The sequence below is a fragment of the Panthera pardus genome, unplaced genomic scaffold (assembly GCF_024362965.1).
Source record: "Panthera pardus isolate Hobbes unplaced genomic scaffold, ASM2436296v1 HiC_scaffold_8, whole genome shotgun sequence".
Taxonomy (NCBI): Eukaryota; Metazoa; Chordata; class Mammalia; order Carnivora; family Felidae; genus Panthera; species Panthera pardus.
The window spans coordinates 120,567,312-120,591,147 of NW_026527013.1; the positions used below are offsets into that span (position 1 = coordinate 120,567,312).

The following is a 23,836-nucleotide window of genomic DNA, read 5'->3' on the forward strand; positions in this document are numbered from 1 at the left end:
GTCCTGTGAGTAGTCTAAGAACAGTTGGGAGGAAGGAATAAGTCTAAACCATCACCGCTGGATTTGGTGTGACTGTCTTTGAAAATGGTCACTCGTGATATACCACGGATGGCCTGGGGACCCCTGAAAGTAGCTGCGGGTGTGTTTTTGGAAATGTGCCCTCTGCTCCACAGGGCTCCAAAAAAGTCTGCTGTATCCCAGGAGCAAGGAACTCCATCCGCTCCCAACACCCAGTCATAATATGCAAGGCGAGGAAATCGAGAGTGAAGAGTTTGAGCCCGTTCACATGTTCACAGGCTGGCCTGCTTCCGTTCATCACAGTTCCCAAGAGCCCGAAAGGCTCTTTCCTCAGCGCAACGCTGGAGCCCAGGACTGAACTACCAGCCACGTTTCTATCCCAGGACCAATATAAGTTCTTCCTCCACGCGGTTTGCTTTCTGCGAATTCACCTCCCAAAATACACCCTTCGTCCCATTTTTTTCTTCTGCTATCGAAATATTTCAAGATGCAAGCCTGTCTCTGCAGCACTGACAGATCTTCGACGCAACCCCCACCATATGTCATGAAGAGCTGCCTTCGGTGATCAAAATACTTACGGCTTATGCTTAGCTCTCTCGTGGTCTGGTCGAATTAAAACGACCGTATGGTTTTAATTGTGGCCGGTCAGAAAGTTATTTTTTTGCCACATCTCTTAAAGGTAGTCTTAGTAATACTCGGATGTCAACGCCCTCCTGAGATCAGGCCTTGCTTTGAAAGCATCACCTGCATGATCACTAAAGTTAATTTATTCATTAGATTATATATGCATACATACATATAAATGAGGCCAGGCATGGATCTGAGCAATTTACAGCTTACAACTTAAATTGCACATTTAATCATCTACGGGGTACCTACAATTACCCACGCTTTGCATTTGAGGAAATGAGGCACAAAGAAGTTAAGTGACTTGGCTGGTGTAAGGTCATCTGGCTTGGGAAGGGTTGGAGCAGGAATTTGAACCCAGGCAACTTCGCCTCGAGTCTACTCATAACAAGGAATTCTTATCAAGCAAAAACTCGTAACCATTTTTATTTCTTTATGTGTATGTATCTATTTTGAGAGCGAGCAAGAACAAGGGAGGGGCCGAGAGAGAGGGAGAGAGAATGCCAAGCAGACTCCACGCTGTCAGCACAGAGCCCGATGCGGGCCCAATCTCATGAACTGTGAGATCATGACCTCAAGCAAAATCAAGAGTCAGACTCTTGGTTCACTGAGCCACCCAGGCACCCTAACCCTTCACCACTTTCAGAGTTTAACTGCCATTTCTATGACCGTGGGGTCTGAGAAGCGCTCAGCATTTTCAACTGTAGTGGCACATTGCCAATTACAGTGTTAGCTTCTTACACAGCTCTTGAGGAGATGGAGGGGAACCTTTACTTATTGATTAAAAAAAAATGGAGCCGTGTTTTATTTTTATTATGGCAAAACTGAAGTTAAAAAAAGTTAAACTAGGGGCGCCTGGGTGGCTCAGTTGGTTAAGCGTCCGACTTTTTGGCTCGGGTCATGATCTCCAGGTCCGTGAGTTCGAGCCCCGCGTCAGGCTCTGTGCGGACGGCTCAGAGCCTGGAACCTGTTTCAGATTCTGTGTCTCCCTCTTTCTCTGACCCTCCCCCATTCATGCTCTGTCTCTCTCTCTCACAAATAAATAAACGTTAAAAAAAATTTTTTTTTTAAAGTTAAACTAGAAAATAGAAGCTCTGCTATCCCAAATCATTATTGATATATTACAAAATCTAAATTCTCATAGCTATATTATACATGTCAGGATGTAATTTTATGGGTCTAAATAAGTTTATTTAGAGAAACAAACAATAATATCTATGATAGAAACAGTATTTTTCTTTTAAAACTTTTATTGCTCTTGGCTCAAGGTCAAAACTCTTCAGAGATTTAACCTAAGTCATGTCTTTTTTATGGAATAACGTTCTCATGTATTTTGGGAAGACTTTAATTCGTATCAATGAAGGCCATTAAATGGCATGTTTTAGGCTCCATGGAGAGTGAATCCTTCCTTAATACCTGTTAGGTGAAGAGTTTTCATTTCCAATAAGGTTACTTAACTACTTATTTTGTACATCTGAGAGTTTCTTTAAATATAGCTATGAGATCCACAGAGGACTCTAAAACTTTTATATTTATCCAGTTTCTAGTTATGTCTAAAACTCACCTAATCTGTTTCCTAAGATAAAGCCCTCCTAGTACAAAATGAAACTGATGCAAAATGGAAAAAAACATAGTTTTATATGTATATATTTATACACATGTAATAATAATGATGTATAAATATATATATTTCCATAGCAAAAGTTTGGGTTTTTTTCTCATTCGAATCACAAAAGTAATATAATTAAAGGAATTTTGAAACATAAAGAAAATATAGACATTGGTCTATTTCCTTACAGTGATTTCTGTATGAGTTTGGATTTTTATATATATGTATAAGCATAGCACATTTATAATTTTGTATCCTGCTATTTTTACATAGCATATTTCAGCCATGTTACTGTATATGTTTCACAAACATCATTTTTGCCTGTTGCTTGAGTGTCATACTTATTTAGCTATTTCCTAAAGTTAGCCTATGCACAATATATTCCATTTTTAGCATTGGAAATGATGCTGCTCTGAATGCCATTCTGTATTTAGGGTCATTTCCTTAGGATAGATTCTTAGAAATTGAATTAGAGAACTTAAAGATAATAATATTTTGAAACTCTTCATACACATGTCCAAATTACTTTCTAAGATGATTTTAACAATGTACATTGTCTGACAATTTCCTGCCTATGTTTGATGTGTGTGTGTGTGTGTGTGTGTGTGTGTGTGGCTTCGCTTGTGCATCCTGGGAGAAAATGATATTGACCAGATCTGGTGTTGCATACAGGAAAGAGCTTGGATCTCCAGTCAATGTCCTGTCTCTACAACTAACTGGCTGTGTGAAATCTGTGCAACTAACTTGCCATTATGCTCTTTGTGAAATAGGGAGATTGGACCAGACCAGGCACATTCACTTATTTATAAACCTTTGTTGAGTGCTCTTGAGAGTTCCTTTTGCTAAAGAGATTAGAAAATATGGATGCAGAAAATCCTTTCTCAGGACATTACATCCTACTGGGGGACAAATATGTGGAGGAAGAATCACATGAGATTTAGGAGTAGGAACTACAGAGCAGCTCTTCCCATGTTCCAGTCCGACTTAATAGTTGCACAACTTGAGTACTGAAAGCTCTCTTAGCTCAGTTATGAAATGGGGATGATAATACGTGTCATGAGACAGATTAAATGAGGCAATGGTTAATGTGCCCGGCACAATACGTGCTCACCAATTGTTAGGACCATTGTTTTCTGTTTCATTGCTGTTGTGATTCTAATCTATTTTGTAGGTTTCAAGTGGTGGGGAGCATATTGCAGAGGGATGGCTTCACAAAAGAATATCATGTGTCCAGAGAATGGGTCCCAGGTTCTGAGCATCGACAAAATGTGGGAAGCAGTAAGAGGCACGGTCTCCGAGCAGGGTCAGAGTCACGGCCACATCTAAGATGCTTTCTGGTCCTAATAGGCTATTGTGGTCACTTCACAGAAGTGGAATGGACCTCCCACCCAAAATTTGGTTTGGTGTTGAAATTGATGATGCCATACGCCCGTCAAGAGGATACAAAAAGTATAATTACTCACTTAATGAGGTTCCCTAGGGCGAGCAGGACAGACTTTCCAGCTGGTTTGAAGAGGGCTGGAGACAGCTACAAGGTACAACTTTAGGCTGGTTAGGGGGAGACTTGTGTTGGTTTTGACTTCCCACTGGCATCAAGGGAGGGGGCCTGCAAGCCTTCTGATTGACCTGAAAGCTGTCAGCAAATACCAAAAATGGAGTCAGACTCTTTATTACATGGGCCATGGTTTTATGGTGGACAAAGGAAATCTCAGTGGCTTTCTTCTCTTCTTACAAGGGAAAACAGTCTCTCTCGACCCCACCTCTCGCCACCCCTTCCTGCTGCTGTTCCCCTGGCTCTCCATGCACCCCCGTACCGTCTCCACAGCACCCCAAATGTGCTCCTCCCATGCTCTCTCAAAGTTTCTGCGATCAGGCTTCCCCTCTCCACTCCTTGGAAACTGCTCCTGTCAAGGTGACCACTCACTCTCATGGTGCTAAATCCTTTGGTCCTTTCTTAGTCCCCATCATACCCGACCTATCAACAGCATTAGATACAACTGATCCTCTCTTCAGTCAGCTTCCAGAATATCAAATTTGCCTTCTCTTTCGCTTTGGTCAGTTTCCTTCTGAATTTCCTGACCCCATAATAGTTGGAGTGACCCGGGGCTCAGTCCACGAGCCTCTGCTCTTTTGTGAGACTCCCTTACTATGAATCCATTGCCCCATGATAACTCCCAGGGGTGTATCCCCAGCATCTGTCTCTCCCTGGAGCTCCAGGTTTCCATGTCTAGCTGCCTCCTCCATGTTAAACACCCCCAATGGAGTTCCTGACGTTCTCCGTCACTTTTCCCCCTTTTGTGATCTTCTTCCTCTCATTCGATGGAAACTCTATCTATTTAGTTAGTCGGGTCCCAAACTGTGTCATCATCCTGGAGGCCTCTTTTTCTCTTGCACCTCACACCTGGCCTGTCCCTTCATCCTGGTAACTCCGCGTTGACAAGCTATCGAGAATCTGACTGCCGATCACCACCTCCACCGCTCCTACCCGCTTCCGATCCGCTGTGTTCTCTTCACCTGCATTTCCACAATAGCCTCCTAACTGGTCTCCCTGTTACCACCTTCGCCCTCCTATGGTCCTCAACGCAGCAGGCGGAGCAACGCTCGGTAAACGTCACTCAGATCACAGCACAAATCCACTCAAAGCCCTGCCGTGGCTGCTCGCATCCCTCCGAGTAAAGATGGGAGTCCTTTTCGGTGTCACCTTTTCAGTGAAGCCTCTCCTGACTATCCTGTTTTGAATTGCGCCCTCTATCTCTAGCCTGCATTCTCACTTTGCTTTTCTTCCTAGCACTTCTCCCCTTCCAGAACAGTATATAATGTATTTATTAGTTCTGTGTGTGTCTGCTCTCCAGGAGAACGGAGACCTTTGTCAGTTGTTCACTACTCTAACCCACTGACGTTAAACAGGGCCTGATATATAATTGGTGTCTAATAACTATTTGCTGAGGGAAGAGAAGGGAAGGGAAGGGAGGAGGGAGGAAGGGAAGGAGGAAAGGGAGGAGAAGTGTCTGTATCACCACACACACTCTGACATTCAATCTGAGAAGGAGCTACAGGGTCATATACTTGGCATAAGGCCGGTCAACACACAACTATGAGGACCAGTAGTGGAATTTGAAAATCCCAGTCACTGCTCACACAGGAGACCAGAAATAAACTTCGATTCGTATTCGGAATTTGCAGGCATCCGTGTTTCAGAACTGCTGGGTTCAGAAATACCCCCAGGAGCTATATCGGGGCAGTATGAGCTGCACAGCTGTGAATGGCGTCAGAAACTATTTTGTTTGGGTGATTGTTGGCTGTAAAAGCTCAGTAGGGGATTTGAGATATTTTTTGTGTGAAATCGCGGAAAAGCCACTTCATTGGAATCGTCATCGTTTGCAACATAGGAGCGTTCGCAAGCAGAAAATAGCGGGTCAGTTCGATTTTTTTCTTTCGATAAAGGTGTGCCTTACCCCAATTGCTTACCAAAGAACCTGGTGGAAAAGTAGCTTGAGGCTCTGTTTGGCGCGTTCTGCTCTGCAAATTGCCATACTGTAGTGTGACAAGAAAATATAATTCAGCAAACCTACAGCCTCTGGCAGGGTTCTCAGGGTCAGCTGCCGTGAGCGGCAATGGCAGTGAAAGGATAAGAGAGAACCACACCGGGGTTCTCCTCTTCAGTTGGGTGCCGTAAGGCAAAAATTGAGCATCTCTGGCTTTTGTGATAAAACCCACAAGTCAATCACTTTGAGCACCTACTTCTCCGGCCAGAACTGGGAAGGCACACGACAGCAAGGAAATACAAAGAAAAGGAAATGGCTATGGAATATGAGAAAAGAAAGAAAATAGCAGCTGAGAATTTCGCAATAGTGGCTTCTCCCTTAAAACGGGCACTGTTTCCCTGGGTCTTAGTTGTACACAAGGTTACCTAAAATATTCGAAAGCCGTGCTAAGGCACTCGATTCCGCAAATGCTCCTCTCTCTCAAAAATAACCCTGCCGGCCTTTCTTAAACTTGGCCTTTGAGAAACCTAAGGGTTTTGAAGTTCTCGTTTAAGCGAATGGATTACTACACCCCGATGCACAACTTTCTTCTTCCCCCTTTCAAGAACCGCACACAAAAACAAAGCAACGACAACTGCATGGTGAAATGTGTGAGAGGCTTCACATAAGCTGGAAATTCTGTCTCGCAGAGTACCTCCTGTGTCCACATCTAAGGAGTCCGTGAGACACATCAGCACTTAGGCAAAATTGTTGACCTCAGCCTCAATAAAGCAGCTGGAGAAATAGTATGGGAAGGACGGTGATTATACCATTACACGCCCACTCAACCCAAGAAGTATCCAACTATCTGTTTTCCTCCCAGTAAGGTGCTTTGGTCCATTTTAGAGCCCACACGGGTCCTTCCGTTTGGGGTGAACGTTGGCTGCTGCGCGTAAAGGGAAATGAGTCGTAAAAGAGGCAGGGAGACCAGTCCTTCGGCCCTTTGTGTCTCTCGTATTGAGAGTGGCCATCTGTCCCCGGAGAACAATTGGAGTGGCAGCTGGGTATGTTGTGCCATCAGAAATAAAACCCTCTTCTTCTCGGACCACGGCGCAGCAGGCTTGGAGGTCGCCAGGAGTTTTAGGAGTCGGCCAGGGCAGCTGTTGGTACCTGATATTTTCAGTGGACTCCGATAGAGCCAGGATCCTGCCTCTCTGATGAGGGCCTGGGCAGGAGGGATGGCAGGGTGCCCCCCCCCCCCGCCCTCTCTCGTTTCTTTAGCAGTCATGGGGATGGGTTTGCAGTTCCCTCATATCCCTGGGTTGTCTTCTTCATCTTTCAGGGCTGAAAACCACAAGCAGAGAATACAGCAAACACAGGGCAGTTCTGAGGGGGAGCAAAGAAGATTCATCTGGCCCTAGTAGTTTTCAGAGTTCATGGGATCAGTTAGGCTGGGCTTAGTGGCATTAAGAAAAGAAAACCGGCCCTTTGGTTATCATTCAATAATTGGGGCTACTCTTCACTTAGAATTTCTGGTTTTTTCACTTACCAACAGGAATAGAGAGGCAGATCTAGGATGCCCCAGCAAAAACCATATTGCCTACCTCTTATCCACTAGTCCCATGTATGTACATGCATATGCATGTGTGTGTGTGTGTGTGTGTGTATGCATGTATATATTTTTTTTCATTTCAAGCTGACTGAATGCCTGCAGCATCTTAGCCGAGTGTCTCTGGGCGGGACTTCATGTTTTGTGGCTTTGAAGAAATACCGTGCAGTCCAGACTCATCACCCAGCTCCAGAACCCCAGACATGTGTGTGGGAAGTGAACTGAGGGTCTAAGAAAAATACGAGAACGCGCTGACTCTTGTAAAACTTGTAAGTCGTTTTAATGGAAGGCAAGAAAAGTAGAAAGATGCAAAAAAAAAAAAAATGAGTATTCACTTTTCATGCAACAAAACTTTCATGAGTGCCAAGCTAGGGTTGGTGTCCTGCTAATCCCTCGAGATGCGTTAATAGAACTGTAGGGAGTGTACCATTTTAAAAGTTTTTCAAGAGGTCCCTGGGAGCAGAGAGGAGAAAGGAGTCCTTGTGTCAGTGAGCAGTTAGCCACCGCTGTGGATCCACTAGAACCAAAGTGTCAGGGATTCCCATGGAAAGAAAACCAAGACACTGGCTTCTCTTCCCCTGGACATTGCCTGTTAGGACCTCAGTTTCCTTAACTGTCAGATGACGACAATGACACCCATTCCACCTTCCTCGTAGAGGAAAGATATCATATCATACAATGTACCCCACAAATATGTGATGCTACTTTTAATTCTATGCTCGTGCCAAACCTGGTCGTGTCCCTTAAGGCCTGATCCTGCAGGGTCTCCCTGTTTCCAGGGCCCCATCTTGTGACACCAGAAGTCCGACAACTTGGTCAAAAGGAAACCTAAAGAGCATGGCACCTGGATTTTATTTATGTGTTCATTTATCATTCATTCATTCATTCATTGCATGCAAGCAGGGGAGGAACAGAGGGAGCAGGAGAGAGAATCTTAAGCAGGGTCCACGCCCAGCACTGGTCGGGGTCAGGCGACTCAGGGCTCTATCTCACACACCATGAGATCATGATCTGAGCCGAAATCAAGAGTCCAACGCTTAACCAACTGAGCCACCCAGGTGCCCTGACCCCTGGATTTTATGTCAAAGACTCGCAGAAGTAAAATGACTAGGTAAACCGACAGTGATGTGGCCCTCTGACATCAAGATATTTTATAGCCATGGACATTCATTCATTCATCCAGTAAAATTTACTAAGAGCCTACTTTGTGCCAGGGGCGAAGTATGGCCCGGGGGTCTTATTTGTGATGAAAGCACACGCAGCTCCTGATGTCATAAAGCTAGTCATCTAGAAGGGGTCATGGATAATAATTTTAAAAGCATACTAATAGCTTATGCTTATAACTTCTCAAGGTGACAGGAGGAAAGGGATCGGAGGCAAGGCTGGAAAGGTGGCAGGACCCGACGCGGGCCCTGTAGGTCATGGTATGGATTTTTGCTTTTAGCTTAAAAATCCATGGAGGTTTTAAGTAGCACAGTGGGAGGTGGGGGTGGGCTGGCATAGAAACATGATCACACTTTGTGTTTGAAAAGGTATTGATTCCTTTGCGGGAGGGGAGGGCGTTCACTAAGCATTTACCGCGTGGATATCTCCATCTTCTCTAACCATCCCCTGGGTTGAAGCACTTGGGATTAGTGCCTCGGCTTTCCATGCCGGGAGCGTTTTAGAATCCCCTGGAGGATTTTTTAAAATCCAGGGTCCGTCCCCAGAAATCTGGATTTAATTGGTCAGAGATGGAATTGGAACATGGCTTTTGTTTCTTTGTTTGTTCCCAGGCGATTCTAAGTATCTTCAAGGTTGAGACCGATAGGTTCAGTGGAAAGCACAAAATGGGTCCTCAAAGTGTGGTCCCAACATCAGCATCACCTGGGAGTCTGTTAGAGATGCAGATTCTTAGGCCTGATCTCCCATTGATGGAGTCAGAAATGCTGAGGCTAGGGCCCAACAGTCTGTGTTTTAACAAGCCTTCTGGGGGTTCTGAGGTTTACCCCAGGGTAAGAAGCACTAAATGGTAGAGGGGTCACAGGCGAGAGAACCCAGAGCAGGATCTGATTCTAGATCTAGCTGTAGAGAAGCCCTGTGATGGGATGGGAGCGAAGAGCACACAAATCATTAAACTTCTCTGACCTCAGTTTCTCACCTGTGAAAAGAGCAGGCAGGATTGGACGAGCCCAAAGGTGGTCTATGATGTTAAGGATTTATTATCTGGGCACACTAAACGCAAGAAAGTTTTTATAAGGTACTTTTACAAAATCTATATTTTTTTTTCCTTTTTTTCAAGTTTTATTTAAATTCTAGTTAGTTAACATATAGGATAAAATTGGTTTCAGGTGTAGAATTGAGTGATTCATCACGTACATACGTACATCACCCAATGCTCATCACAAGTGCCCTCCTTAATACCCTACAAAATCTGTCTTTCTATATAATGGCGGTAGAATGTAGTCATTGTAGGAAACTCAAAAAGTACAGAAAAGAAGAAAGAAGAAAGTAAATGTCCTTTAAAATATCTTCACCCAGAGATGACGGTTTCTTTCCTCCAACAGTAAGGTATGCTGGAGATATTCTGGTGTGTTTTCTTCGGATATTCTCCGTGAATGTACTTAAAAAAGTGAGAATCATACTAAATATGTTTCAAGAGGCTACTTCTTACCCAACTATTATCTCAGGAGCATATCCCTTCATCATTAACAGCTACTTTAATCATCTTTGTTAGTGCCTACGTGATAGTCCATTACATATTTTTACGCCATAATTTAACCTCTCCCTATCGTGTGTGTAAGTCTTTTCTCATTGCTTGATACTATTGTTACGATGAGTATCTATCTCTTTACCTATGTATCTTTTCTACTTAATTCTTGGTCTGAAGATCTTCTTAAGAGAATCCTGGAAATACAATCATTGGATCAATACACATGAGACATTTGATACGTTGCCAACTTTTCCCCCCAGACTCGAGCTACTTCACGCAGACATAGCCAAGTATCAGAGAGCTCTCCTCACGACCCCCTCGCCAGCCTTAATAGTATTGATTTTCATTTCCTATACCTCCACGAGGCAACAGCTGCCTATAGCTGCAGGGTAGTGTTTGCATCAGGGGCAGAGGTCAGTCTTTCTCGCTCCCTAAGGGGGACTCAGACTCCAGGGACAGAGAAGTGAGAGAGGCCCCAGGAACGTAAGAGCTGGGGCTGGAAGAGTGAAGAGAGACTCTCCAGGGATGGATGGTGACATTTTCAATGAACCCTCCTAAAAACGCAGAGTGGACTTTACTTGAAGTCTGTGGAAGAATTGCAGATTGGTGAGAAATCACCTTTTCTAGAAATTGGTACTAAATGAGGCAAAATGTCATGGTCCCCAGAGGTGGGCTTGCCTGAGCCAAGGTGGAGAGGGGCTATTGGGTGGATGAATTCTGAGGTCCCGTCTGGGTTTATGATGCTAGGTGACTAAAGTCAGCACAGAAGGAAGGGTATGCCTCTTTCTCCCACCATCTTTCTCTCCTGGGCACTTTACATGCACACAAGCACCCCAGTGGGTTTCGTTTTCCCACGTCTTCCTGCCCACCGACCCACCATTGCCCCCCCTCTCTTCATCTGACACCCTTCCTTCTGCCTTCTTGTTACCTGATTCTTTCTTGGCTTTGGGATCCAAACCATAGAAAAAAGGACAGTGAGAGGCCATAAAAAATAGAATCCCAACCCTTACTTATAAAAAGGAAAAAAGGAAGTGGTAAGCTTATTTCACTATTTATTTATAGTCCCACCTACTTCCAAAAGTATCTTAAGTAGTGCCTGCTTTGGAAGAAGCCTCAGGGAAAACAACATTCTCCTCTGTAAAAACCAGACCAGGAACACCAGGCCTGGGAGTTGCTAATGGTTAACAAGGGAGATGAGAGTAATTTTGGCATTTAACCCCTGGATGTTTTTAAATGTGGGCATTATTTGAATGAGGCTGTTTAGAGGGTGATTAAAAGCATAGATTGATTATTTACCCAAAACAACTGAAAATAGGTGTTCAAGCAGAAACTTATTAGCAGCATTATTTACAAACAGCCAAAAGATGAAAATAACCCAAATCATCAACAAATGTATTATATCCACACAACGGATTGTTATTCAGCAAAAGTCAGTGAAGTACTGATACATGCTCTGATACAGATGAACCTTGAAAACATTTTCCTAAGTGAGGGAAGCCAGACACAAAAGGCCATATATCGCACGATTCCATTTATATGAAATGTTCAGAATAGGTAAATCCATAGAGATAGAAAGCAGATTGTGGTGACCAGGGGCCTGAGGACGAGGGGAACGGTGAGGGACCGCTTAATGGGTATGGAGTCTCATGTTGGATGATGGAATGTTCTGGAACTAGATAGTGGTAATGATTGCAGAATATTGTGAATGTACTTAATGCCACTGAATTGCTGAATTGTACACTTTAAAATGGCTAAAATGGTAAATTTTGTTATGTGTATCGAATCACGATAAAAAAGAAACGTATTCTCAGCAAAAAAAAAAAAAAAGCCCAGACCTAGTTAGCTGTGCCTGGGTTCTAATCCCAGCTGCCCAGTTCCTCTCTGTAAAGTGGGGATAAGTATAACAGTACCTACCTCATAAATCTTAAATGAGTCAAGGTATGTAAAGTACATACGTGCCACATGGGAAGCGTACTGTAAATACTTGTGTTATTAGCCTAACCCAGCTATTCTCCACTGGGGGCAGTGCTGCCTCAGAGGAAAACTTGGCAATGTCTGGAAAGATGTTTGATCACCACCGTTGGGCGTTCTGATGGCATCTAGAGGCAAGGGGTGCCACTCACCGTCCTACGATGCACAGGACAGCCTCCCCCAACAGAGGATTATCTGGTCCCAAGTGTCAGTGGTTCCAAGGTGGAGAATCCCTGATTTAAACAGAGCATGCGGGGAAATGTGCTCCCTCCAACGGCCGTGTGGCTAAAAATAGGTCAGACAGAAATTTTTGTTCGAAGGGACTGCCCGCCAAAGTGCGGCGTGCCCACCATGTATAGAGAACATGTATTAGTCGTTGTGGGGGATATAAAAGAGGCCAAGGCACCGTCCTGGAGATACTTGGGTGAAGAAAAGCTCTGTGCGATGGAATTATCTGAGAGGGAAGTTTTACCAAGAGATGTTTGTAATCATTTTTCCTGTAGTAGGAGGGTGATCTGGGGTCATCCACCCTACGCACAATAATGCTCACTCAAATGCCAGCACTTCTGGTTCCTTCTAAAGATGCATCTTAAGTGACCAGTGTGTGCAGCTCCTTCACGCATCTGAATGGGTCTTATGTTTGGGTAAATCGTATGGAACCGAGATCTGAAAAACAAATCACTGTCACGAATAGAAATCAAAATTTCTTGTTGGAAGGGCACAGACATGAGAAAGTATCAAATTTCCTAATATTCAACCGCCATATCCCAAAAGGAGAAAGGAGACCCGTTTTCCCACTTTCCATTTAAAGAGGTGTCTTCTCAGATTCTAAAACCGTACCCCCGTATAATTAGCCTGGTGTAGGTCACAGACTCAGTTCTTACACAGAACGGCTCACCGTCTAAAGGTCTCTGTGGACCTGCCAGCAGTGAAGACTTGGGGAAGGACCCTTGTTCCTTCTGTCTTTTTGCCTCTAGGCTAAGGATTACAAGCCTTTCAAAGACCTGCCATGCCTTCACGCAACCCTTGTGGATGGCAGATGTCCTTTCCAGGGGGGCAACGGGAAGGAGGAGTCTGGTGGGGCCCATCAGGAAGGCAGATCCCTGGAGGTTCAGGCCCTTGGAAGCTACTGCATGGTGATGGGGGATCACAGGTACATCTTGGCAACTTACCGTCACTGCCTACTATGGCAAGGAATTATATTAGATACTCTTGACGGTGAATTTGACATAGAACGTGTCACAGTGACTTCTCAATAGGGCAAGGACAGGTATAAAGCACTCTAATGTAAGACAGAAAGGGACGACGTGCAAGAAGGAAAATGTGGGGGAAACCCTATGGGATCTCAGAGGAGCGTGTTGGCTTCTGGTGGGGAGTTTGGAGAAGCCCTTTTCGGAGAGGGCGGCATGTGGGTGAGAATGCGAATGTTTTGGGGCACCTGGACTTGTAAAATGATACCGCAGTATGCTAAAGAACGGAGCCGGTCACCCAGGTGAGTGTGTCAGAGATAGACTTTGTAGGATTTGTGGAGGGGAGTGGAGAGAAAGGCGTGAGCTGGGTAGAAGATGAAGATGAGCTCGTGAAAAACCCCCCATGCCCCAACACCATTAGGCCGTGGAGAGTCACTGACACTTTCTGAACAGGTATAAATGGACTAGGAAGACGACTGTACAGCTGTGTGTGAGATGTGCTGCGGAGAGAGCGTGGGGCAAGAAGGGGAAGAGGGGGCAGGCTTGGCCAATAGTTTAGATAGAGCAGGACACAATGGCAGGATGTGGCACCACATCGGCTCCCTTGGGCACCAGGACTGGGTGTTCGAGAACCCAGGTGCTGGACACAGATACTCTGGGCTCTAGTCCCGGGCTGTGCCCCGTAAGCCAAGGGCATGTCCTCAGGCAAATCGCTTCACCTCTCGGTGCCTCAATCTCTTCATCCAAAAACATGGGAAGAGGGGCGCCTGGGTGGCTCGGTCGGTTAAGCGTCCGGCTTCGGCTCAGGTCACGATCTCGCGGTCCGTGAGTTCGAGCCCCGCGTCGGGCTCTGTGCCGACAGCTCAGAGCCTGGAGCCTGTTTCAGATTCTGTGTCTCCCTCTCTCTGTGACCCTCCCCCGTTCATGCTCTGTCTCTGTCTCAAAAATAAATAAACGTTAAAAAAAAAATTAAAAAAAAAACAAAAACATGGGAAGAGAAGTCTTGTCTGTCATACACATGAGCTGCACCGTAAATGAGTAAGGGCATCTAATACGTTCTGAATATTGCCTGGCCCAATAATGATATTGTGCTCAGTGGTTCAACATAAAGTTGGCTCTTATGATCCCTGAAGGTAACAAGGGTGACCTGGAAGGATGCCCTTCTGAACCAAGGTGGAATGACGGTCGTTGTCAGGAATAAAGAATTACACGGGAAAACACTGACCTTGCATGATTCTTCACAAGGCTGCTTGGAGGGGCTGGGGTGTGGGGCCATGTGTCAGTAGAAGACAGGATGGCATCCGTGGACTGTATATCTACATGACGGTCCAGCCCTCTGCACTCTCCTTGCGCCCTTGTTCCGACAGCATTGATTTTACCGTCAGGCATCGGCTGCATTAACTTTTGTCAGCAGATCGGGAATACTCCCAAGACACAATGATTTCCTCACTGCTCTAGTGGAGAGACCCGGGACTAAACACTTTAGTCTCTAGTGAGACCATCAAACAGATGAAGCTTGAAAACCCATCGGGAGCATCAGGCTTAGGCCCTAAAAGAATGAACATTGAAGGGGTTATAGTTCAAACAAAAGCGACTTTGATGTTTAGGTTTGAATGAAGGAATAGTGACTTGTCTGCATGCGTGCGGAGATGGGGGGGGGGGGGGAAGAGAGACTGGAGGGTGCTTTGGAGCAAGACACCCTACCTTTTATGCTGAAACTGTGGCTGTAGATGGAACTCTGTGCTGAAGTGCTATGCTTTTTCTGTGACCCATTCACTTTTTAGACTCTTCTAATTCAATGCACACAGACGAATAAAAATTAAGCTTCGAGTGCTAGGGCAGTTTTTTTTTTCTAAAGGGAGGCAGGCTTCATCCCTATAAGATTAAACAATCATCAGGGTTTAAAAGGTTTAATCTGCCGGCGTTCAGCCCAGGATGGGGCTCAGAGCCCCCAGAATAATTGGATACAGCGTCGGGCTTTGAACATCAGAACTAGTTGTGTGTGTGTGTGTGTGTGTGTGTGTGTGTGTGTGTGTGTGTGTGTGTGTGAAAGAGAGAGAGAGAGAGAGAGAGGGAGGGAGGGAGAGAAATGTGCAAGCAAGCACGAGAGGTCTCTCCCGTGGCAGGAGGAATAAAGCTGCCTGCCCCTGCCTCCTCCATTGAGCCCTCAGTGGCGACAGGATACAGCTTCTGGGGACTGCTGTGCTCATGAATGTGTGCTATTGTTCCAGGCACACGTCGGCCTCAAGAAATAGCACAAAACAGCCCCGTCCTTATTCACATGCAGAACCCCCTCCATCACTCAAACCAGCCTTTCCAGGTCACATGCCGGAGGCCTCTGCAGACAGGACGCAGCTGCCTCAAATCTGCTGCCTAACATTAGCCGCGGTTCAAAAAACCTGACGGCTCTGAGCTTCACGGGGGAAACTAGAAAGATGTGGGGTCCAGGCGCTAGGTTCTCCGAGGAACTGTGGCTGGAGAATGAGAAAAAATGTGCTGTGGTTCGGAAGCCTAAGCAAGGCAGGAAACGCCAGGAGCTGTTGGCCGTGGCCTTGGGGGTGAAGGTGGGAGTCAAAGGCAGTTTTCTTTGGCCCCCTCTCAGACTCTTTGCCTGTTCACAGATCTCGTCCCTGGTCCGAAGGGCCGCCCTCACGCACAACGACAACCACTTCAACTATGAGAAGACACACAACTTCAAGGTAAGCAAGCCTCTGCGCTCTTTCTTCTGTTACTAAAGGGCAGGTGGAGAGGTGCGGTTGATGGTCTCCGTCCCCTCTTTGATTATAAAGTAATGAGACAGCAGATTGCTTTGCTTTCCACATCTAGTTGCGTGCACAACATGAGACCTTTGCTTTGCGTCAAACTGGAGACCTCAGACAGCCGTTTGCCTGATGCCTAGAAACACCTATATGTATGTTAACTTAGTCCTGGAGACCCGGGCTCATTTCCTCTCCATATCCCCCCGCCCCGTCCAGCGGGAGAAGAGCAGAGCACGCCCGATCTCTGCCACTGGGAGATCTTCTGATGAACATCGAGCAGTACTTTTCCACTCAGAGTGGCTCTAAAGAATATTGCTGTCTCTGAGGCACAGAAAACCATTGCCCATTTCACATTCTGTGTTTTGTCTTTGTTTTCAGGGATGCTAGCTCCTCTGGTTTATGTGTAGACGGCTGTGAATAGGACAGGAGATGCCATCCAGTAGCTTTTGCTTGTGCTCTGGGTACGGGGTGGGGGTGGGGGGAGCACCCCAGCAGCCTTGCCAGGCTTCCCTCTCGGCACAGCCTTGATCCTGCTCACCAGACCAAACAAAAAGATATGGGAAGCTGGTGGGAGCTTTAGTGCATACTCCCACGTGTGTTTGTAAACTGGAAATACTGCTATCTTCATTTCAGACTAGCCCTTGTAGAAAAAGAAAAGAAAAAAAAAAAAAACAAAAAACGGCCTACCATCAGAAATCACGGCCTATTTCCTTTGCCCTAATATGTTTTCCAAGAAATGGCTGGAGGAGATTCCGATGCCAAATTGCCTGGCCGGAGATATAGTTGAGTAGAGGTGACACAGTGAGAGGTTTTGCCCCAGCAAATGGGCTGACGTTTAGACACTGGTGAGAGTGGAGAGTGAAGGATCCAGGAAGAAAAGAAGAGGCGGGGGCGGCAAATTGTGAATTGTCTTCTTTTAAAAAAAAAAATATTTTTTTGTAATGTTTATTTATTTTTGAGACAGAGAGAGACAGAGCATGAGCGGGGGAGGGGCAGAGAGAGAGGGAGACACAGAATTCGAGGCCGGCTCCAGGCTCCGGGCCGTCAGCACAGAGCCCGACGCGGGGCTCGAACTCGTCAACTGCAAGATCATGACCTGAGCCAAAGTCAGATGCTCAACCGACTGAGCCACCCAGGCGCCCCGTGAATGGTCTTCTTTTTTTAAACTCGTTTCCTTTAGGACCAGTAGCCCAAGTAACTGTTGAAGGAACTAGATAGCCCTTCACCAGAAGTGACCAGGAAAACCTATTTTATTCTGTCCATTTTCAGTTCTTTGTAAGGACAGATATGTGTCTATTAAGTAAACACTCGTGTCTGTCGGGTCCGTTTGCCCTGCTGCTAAAGCGAGGGGCTTGGGCATCTGCGTGCTGTAATTGAGCTGAGGAATGGAATTATTCAGCCCTCCATATTTAGCCTGAGGATGAAGACTTGTATTCTATAGATCCTCACTGACGCCAAGGCTCTAGATATTTCTCCTGTGGCCGAATAGTGACGGCTCTCATGGGGAGTACAGAAAGCCTCGTGTTTTTTTCTCTTTCCTGTTTTCTGTATTTACCCTTATTAATTTTTTTGTCTTAAGAAAATGTTTTTCTGACTTTGGGCAGAAATCCTGGTTCTTTGCATCCTATGGATATACTACCACGGGTTGGGAAGGTGGATCTTCTTGGACTTGGCAAATTCCTTTCCTTCCTCTTGAACACACCAGCGCTTCTGGCTTTGAGATGGAATTGGAATTCTGCCCTCACCGCGATACGTGCTTGCATGGGGATAGCTTCTCCCTCGGCGTACGGTGCCTGGGCTTGTGTCTTGCGACAACTAAATGTTTGGTCGATGTACACTTCCAAAACTGATTTCGGTTTTTTTAATCTTAGATCTCTGATTGGGAAAGGAGGACATTTGAAGCAAAAAAGGTAGCTGAGACTTAGTTTCCTACATAGTGCTGTTGCTAACACGCGCTCTGTATTGATTAATTATTTACCACTGGAATCCATCAACAGCTCTTTCAGTGTTTGCTGGAAAAGTCAGTATCTACTCGGTGTGATCCCTTCTAAATTACAGCTATCGAGAGAAGAAAAGGTAGAGAGCAGACAAGTTGTTAGGGGAAAGTACGCAAGGCAGACAGGAGCGTTTCTCTTCCGCGTGTAAATAGACATCTTCAAGACACGGCAGACCCTTGAGTCTCTGTGTCCGTTGACCGTGGCTTTCAATGGTACTGCCCGTGCCACTGTCCTGAAGGATGAGTGGCAGGGCCGGGAGGGGGTGGTTTCCTCTGTCACTCCTCACCCCTGCCACCCTCATTCAGCCCTCTCCTCACCCCCAACCAATTTGAAGTGGAAATTTTGCATGGTCTTTAGAGGAATACTCCAAAAGCTGGTCAGTGCTATAAATAGAGCAGTGGGTTTTTAGTAATCACCAGTGAATCAACCAAACAAAGAAAAACTCTTATCAAAAGGCCCCTGCCATCTGCTTGAAATCAGCATAAAATTAAGACATAAAACACAAACTTGTTCTTTATGCTGACATCTAAGAGGCTTTATGCAGAAACTCTTGATTTGTAATTCGGGTTATTATTTTCGAGTACTACGTGATTAGTATAGCGTAAGTGTTCAATACAAAAAACAAATAATCACATTTTCACGCTCATCAGCAAATAAGGTTTGCTAGACCCTGGCTGTGCTCTTGCCTAGGGGGTCCTACGAGAGATGCCAATCTGCCAGCGGATCTAAATGCCTCACCCCACAACCAGATTTTTTTGCCCCAGTAAGGACTATGCCTCCAGGTAAAAAGCGGCCTCCTGGCTCTCTCCAGAAACTACTTGAAGAGGAATGAATAGAAACTCCCACCCCTATACACGTTGGGAACTTAACTGCCAGAAAGTCCCCAGGCACTGCTCCTAGGTGCCTACCTACTGTCCTTGCTGTTTAAACAAAGCATGTCTAAAAAAAAATTTTTTTTTAATTAAAAAATAAAAAAAATAAATAAATCATGTCTAGGAAAAGACAGAATTTAGCTCTGGGAAGAAAAGCTTTTGGAAGCAAATTAAAGTTATACTTCCTCTCATGCAATAATTATGTACTTTTCATATGCAGATATAGTCGTTGCTCATTTAAATCCTAAATTCTCTGGGATTACTTGCACATACTGGGAATTAGGAGGTATTTGTTGAAGAAATTATGAAATTGACAGGATCTTATCTAACATGAAAACCCTTTGATAAAGGAAGAGACACTCCTTTAACTCATTTTGTATCTGCATCTCTGTTTATCTAGTAGAGACACTCTCCTGTACGTAGAATATCTCTCTTTGAGATGGTCTACCCTAATAACACCTTTTGGCTAAGCTCCAAAATCCCCAGAGCCCCAACAATCTGGATAGCTGTCCTTCCTTCCTTCCTTCCCCACTTAGCACAGCGATGATGTAGCAATGGTCAGCTTAGTACTCCTGGCCATAGCTTGACCTTTGGAAAAGAGCTTAGTTCTATGAGCCTCAGTTTCCTTATCTATAGAATGGGAGTGTTGTAAGGCTTAAAGAATACATGTAAATCACTTACAGTCCGTGGCACCCAGTAAGGTTAGCTTCTATTATTATTTTACTATTCATCTTTTTGTCTCTCTCATCTCTTGCGCTGTAATGTTCAGCTTTCTCTGTCTCTATATTTCTTCTTTTCTTTTTTTCGGATTTATTTAGAGAGAGAGAGCGTGTATGAGTGGGGGAGAGGCAGAGAGTGAAAGGGAGAGAAAGAGAGAGAGAAATCCCAAGTAGGCTCCGTGCTGTGCTGTCTGTGTAGAACCCGACTCGGCGCTCCATCTCACAAACCATGAGATTATGACCTGAGCCGAAATCAAGAGTTGGACGCTTAATCGACTGAGCCATCCAAGCACCCCGTCTCTTTTTTTCTACCCTTCTCCATGCCCTTCTTTCCTTTTTTCTATCGTCTGTTTCTTCCACTCTCATTAGCTACATGTAACAGAAAAATGCAAGAGTGCTCTGGGCAATGCAAATGACATGAACGAAAACTTGGGAGTCAGAAATGAGCCAGGAGTGAACAGGGTGCTCCCTGTTCGGGAGACCATCGAGGAGGGAGGTGCTCACTTCACATCTGGGGTGGGACAGACCCAGGGAGACGGATGACCCTGGGCATTTTCTCCACTCATCCCACTCGGTGCTCAGCCCTCCCAGTCTGCACGTGCGCATACATCACTCCTTCCTTCTACTGAATTCTCTCCCTCCACCCAAACATTGCAGGACCACTCTTCTCTCCTTACATGGAATATGGATGGAGAGCAGAGGTCCAGAAAATTCTAAAAGTTGAAAAGCAAACTACTCGGCCCCACCCCACATTTCCCATCCCCTGTCCACCTCCCCGCCCTTGCCCCGTCCCTCCCCTTCCATCCCCTTCCTGTCCCCCACCCGTCCCTCGCCCAGCCTCCTCCCAGCTTTACTTTTCTCCATAGCACTGACCACTGGCACGGTACGTATTTACTTGTAGGCTCGCCTTCCCCTTACCAGCCGGAAACACTCACCCCTGGCGCTAGGGACAGGGGTTCGGGTCTGTTTTCCTTTTGCAGAAACCCCAGTGTCCAGGACAGGGCCTGGCCCGGAGCAGGCTGTCAGTAGATATTGGCTGAAAGGACGTGTAGCAGACATCTCACGGCCCTGTCTACCTAAGACTGCACGTTCTCTCCCCACTGGCCACCCCACCGCACGGTTTGCCCTTGGGCGTAGCTTATTACACTTGTGTTAGCTGTGCTCAAGCCCTTGCAGGTGTGGGCCCTTGCCAGGTCCACTAGGCTGTGCCAGAGAGACGGATCGTGTCAGGGTGTGCCAGGCCAGCCCTCCTTCCCCATCTGGCCAGCGGGTCTGGCCGGGCAGGGCTGCCCAGTGTCTTATACAGGGGGGAAGGGGAGGAGACTCATGCCCGGGCTCACTGTTGTTGTCCCAGCTTCTTGTGTGGCGACTCTCAAAAGTGGCCCAGTCTGGACAGAAGTTAAATGGTTTCTCAGCGTACCCTTTCGTGTCCCCCACTCTCTGTAGACCAAGGCTACATCAGTAGCACCCAGCTCCCACGTCCACCAGGGATACAAGCAAGCTTGTTCAGCAGGCTCCTTGTGCACCTGCCTCCCCAACTCGTAAGATCATGGGATCCTGCACCAGGGTTCAGGAGTGGAGCTGTGGCCAGGGCACCTGTCCAGGGGCAGCACCACCACCTTGCCGTTGGGGTCATGTGGCCCATTCACGGTTTCTGTGCCTATCATTCCTTTTTGCATTCTCATCAGTCAGTGGTCATGTGCTTTGGAACAAGGCATCTGTGCTTTCCATATGCAAACCCCTTTCTTTTCCTTGTCCTTGACTTCATAAGAACATGTGAGCCCTTCTTTGTCCCTACTACTTTGCCTGTCTTGTGTTCTCGTGGGCACGCAGTGGCCCAGTGCCCTTTGCTGCCCGTGCCGATCCCACTTCTGTGTGCTCCAGCAACGGGGCCAGTTGGATATTACACCTGCAGGAATCCGCTTCAGAAAAGGCCATTTGGGCAGAAACGAGTGTGGAAGGAACCACTCAGAGGAAAAAGGCAGACTTCATCACGTTGGATATAAAATGAAAGGCCCAGGGGCGCCTGGATGGCTCTGTCGGTTAAGCATCCGACTGGTTTGGGTCATGATCTCGCAGTTCATGGGTTCGAGCCCCACGCTGGGCTCTGGGCTGACAGTTCAGAGCCTGGAGACTGCTTCAGATTGTGTGTGTGTGTCTGTCTGTCTGTCTGTCTGCCTGCCTGCCTGCCTGCCTGCCCTCCTCCCCTGGCTCACACGCTCTGTCTCTCTCTCTCTCTCTCTCTCTCTCTCTCTCTCAAAAATAAATAAGCGTTAAAAATAATGTAAATGGGTCCTCTTGAAACCAATAGCACGGTGCCTTTATCCAATGCAATTTCATTCATGGCAGGGATTTCAGGCAAGAGAGGAAACCATTTTTGGACACGGTTCTCAGATAGGCGAGGGCCTTCTCTGCCTGCCAGGGTCTGACTAAAAGCTTGTCTTATTCCTCCTTGACCTGTTTTCATGTAAATATTGGAACACCGTCATTGTAAATCCTTTACAAACCATCGGAACCTGGTGGAAAGAGGATAGATTTTGACAACAAACCCTTGCTTAGGCCACACACTAGGGCGGTGGCTTGATCAAGCTGTTACACAAATGTAAATCATCTACTCATGAGTCTGACCCATATCAAGTGCTTAGCTGTTATGAATTTTATATTTTGTTTTATTCCAAAGAACATATCAAAGGGGCTATTCTAAATGACTAAATGGCTGATTCTGGCATTTTAAGTCCAGAGAAATACTCCTTTTGTGTTTTGTGAGGAGAAAAAGAAAAGCACCAATGATCACTGTACATATTCGTTGGGTCTTTTTCAAAGTTCTAAGATGGGGAAACTATTTAGATACGCAGTTTCTTATTCAGCGAATATGGACTGAGGGCCAACCCTGTGCCAGGCACTACCAGGTACAAGAAAGACCAGTGGAGACCTAAGAATGTGAGCTCTTCTTCCACTGGGAGGTGTTCAACCAGAGTGCTTCTCGCCTAGACATCTGGCAGGGTCTAGAGACATGTCTGATCCTTATAACTGGGATGTGCTAACAGGCTGTCTAGTAGAGGCAAGAGATTCTGCTAAACTTCCTGCGATGCCCAGCACGTCCTACAAGTCCCGACCACACAGAGTGATCTGGCCCCAACGTCAGTGGTGCTGGGACCGAGAAAACACGCACTAGACCATGGAGAAGCACTAGAGGATTGGAGGGCAGGGCATTGTCACAAGAATATCGGTGCTGATACCCTGATAAACCTGGGAGGAAGTGACCACTAGCTCATGTCACTTTATGCAGTGGGGAGATACCCGCAAAACTGTGGCAATCAGTGTCCTAGAAATTAAATCCTTTTTTAAGGCTATGAGAACAGCTGCTGAATAGACAGATCTGGGGGTGAGTGGTATCTCGGTTGACACACCCAGCCCTCTGGCACCTCTACTGAGCAGGCTTCTGGGGGAGCGGGGTGGGGGGGGGGAAGTCCTAGTCGTCTGTCACAGACCGAGCGATTCCCCTCGGATATTTACATTACATCTGAAAAGGTTCACGTCAAGGTCATTATTTCATCTGATCTTGCAAGAGGGAAAAGTCCAAAGTTTAACCTAATTTCTCATGAGTTAATTTGTCACATGATTATGAGAAAAGCAGTAAGTAGATGACAGGAAGAACCCTTGGCTGAGCCCGGGAGGCCAAGTGCAGCTGACCCCCTGGGTGACTACAGACAAGCCCTTGGGGTAACTCTGGGCAGAAGCTGGACTACATGACCCCCAAAACCCAGCAACTTGTAGCTGGAAGTGATGTTAGCCACCTCCAGCCCTCTCTCCTATGCTAAGACAAAGCTGCCTTTGACCCAAAGAATCCTTTTAAAATCAAAAGAATAAAGTTCTCATTAAAAAAAAAAAAATTTTTTTTAATGTTTATTTTTTAGAGACAGACAGAATGCGAGTGGGGGAGGGACAGAGAGAGCGGGAGATACAGAATCTGAAGCAGGCTCCAGGCTCCCAGCTGTCAGTCAGCACAGAGCCCGACGCGGGGCTCGAACTCACAAACTGCGAGATCATGACCTGAGCCAAAGTCGGTTGCTTAACTGACTGAGCCACCCAGGCGCCCCTAAAGTTCTCATTTTTCATATAAACAATAAAGACAACCAGCTGAGGCGATGTGGTTTTAGTTTATAGCAATGAGTCTCTATCAGGGTTATTCTGCCCCTTGGGCACATTTGGCAAAGTCTGGAGACATTTGTGGCTGTTCCAGCTGACGGGTGCCACTGGCATCTAGTGGGTAGAGGCCAGGGATGCTGCTAAACAGCGTACAGTGACG

At 46.2% G+C, this 23,836-nt stretch overlaps 1 protein-coding gene across 2 annotated transcripts in view; it reads left to right on the plus strand.

The window, feature by feature from the left end:
* CHN2 (chimerin 2) overlaps nucleotides 1-23,836 on the plus strand; it is a 300,454-nt gene that overhangs the window by 250,337 nt on the left and 26,281 nt on the right. Inside the window, exon 7 of one of the 2 annotated variants that reach the window (XM_019443693.2) lies at nucleotides 15,802-15,879. The exons of the other annotated variant lie outside the window; for it this stretch is intronic. Within the exon in view, the coding sequence (XP_019299238.2) occupies nucleotides 15,802-15,879 (78 nt within the window). The remainder of the gene's footprint in view (nucleotides 1-15,801; nucleotides 15,880-23,836) is intronic. 2 annotated transcript variants of the gene reach the window in all.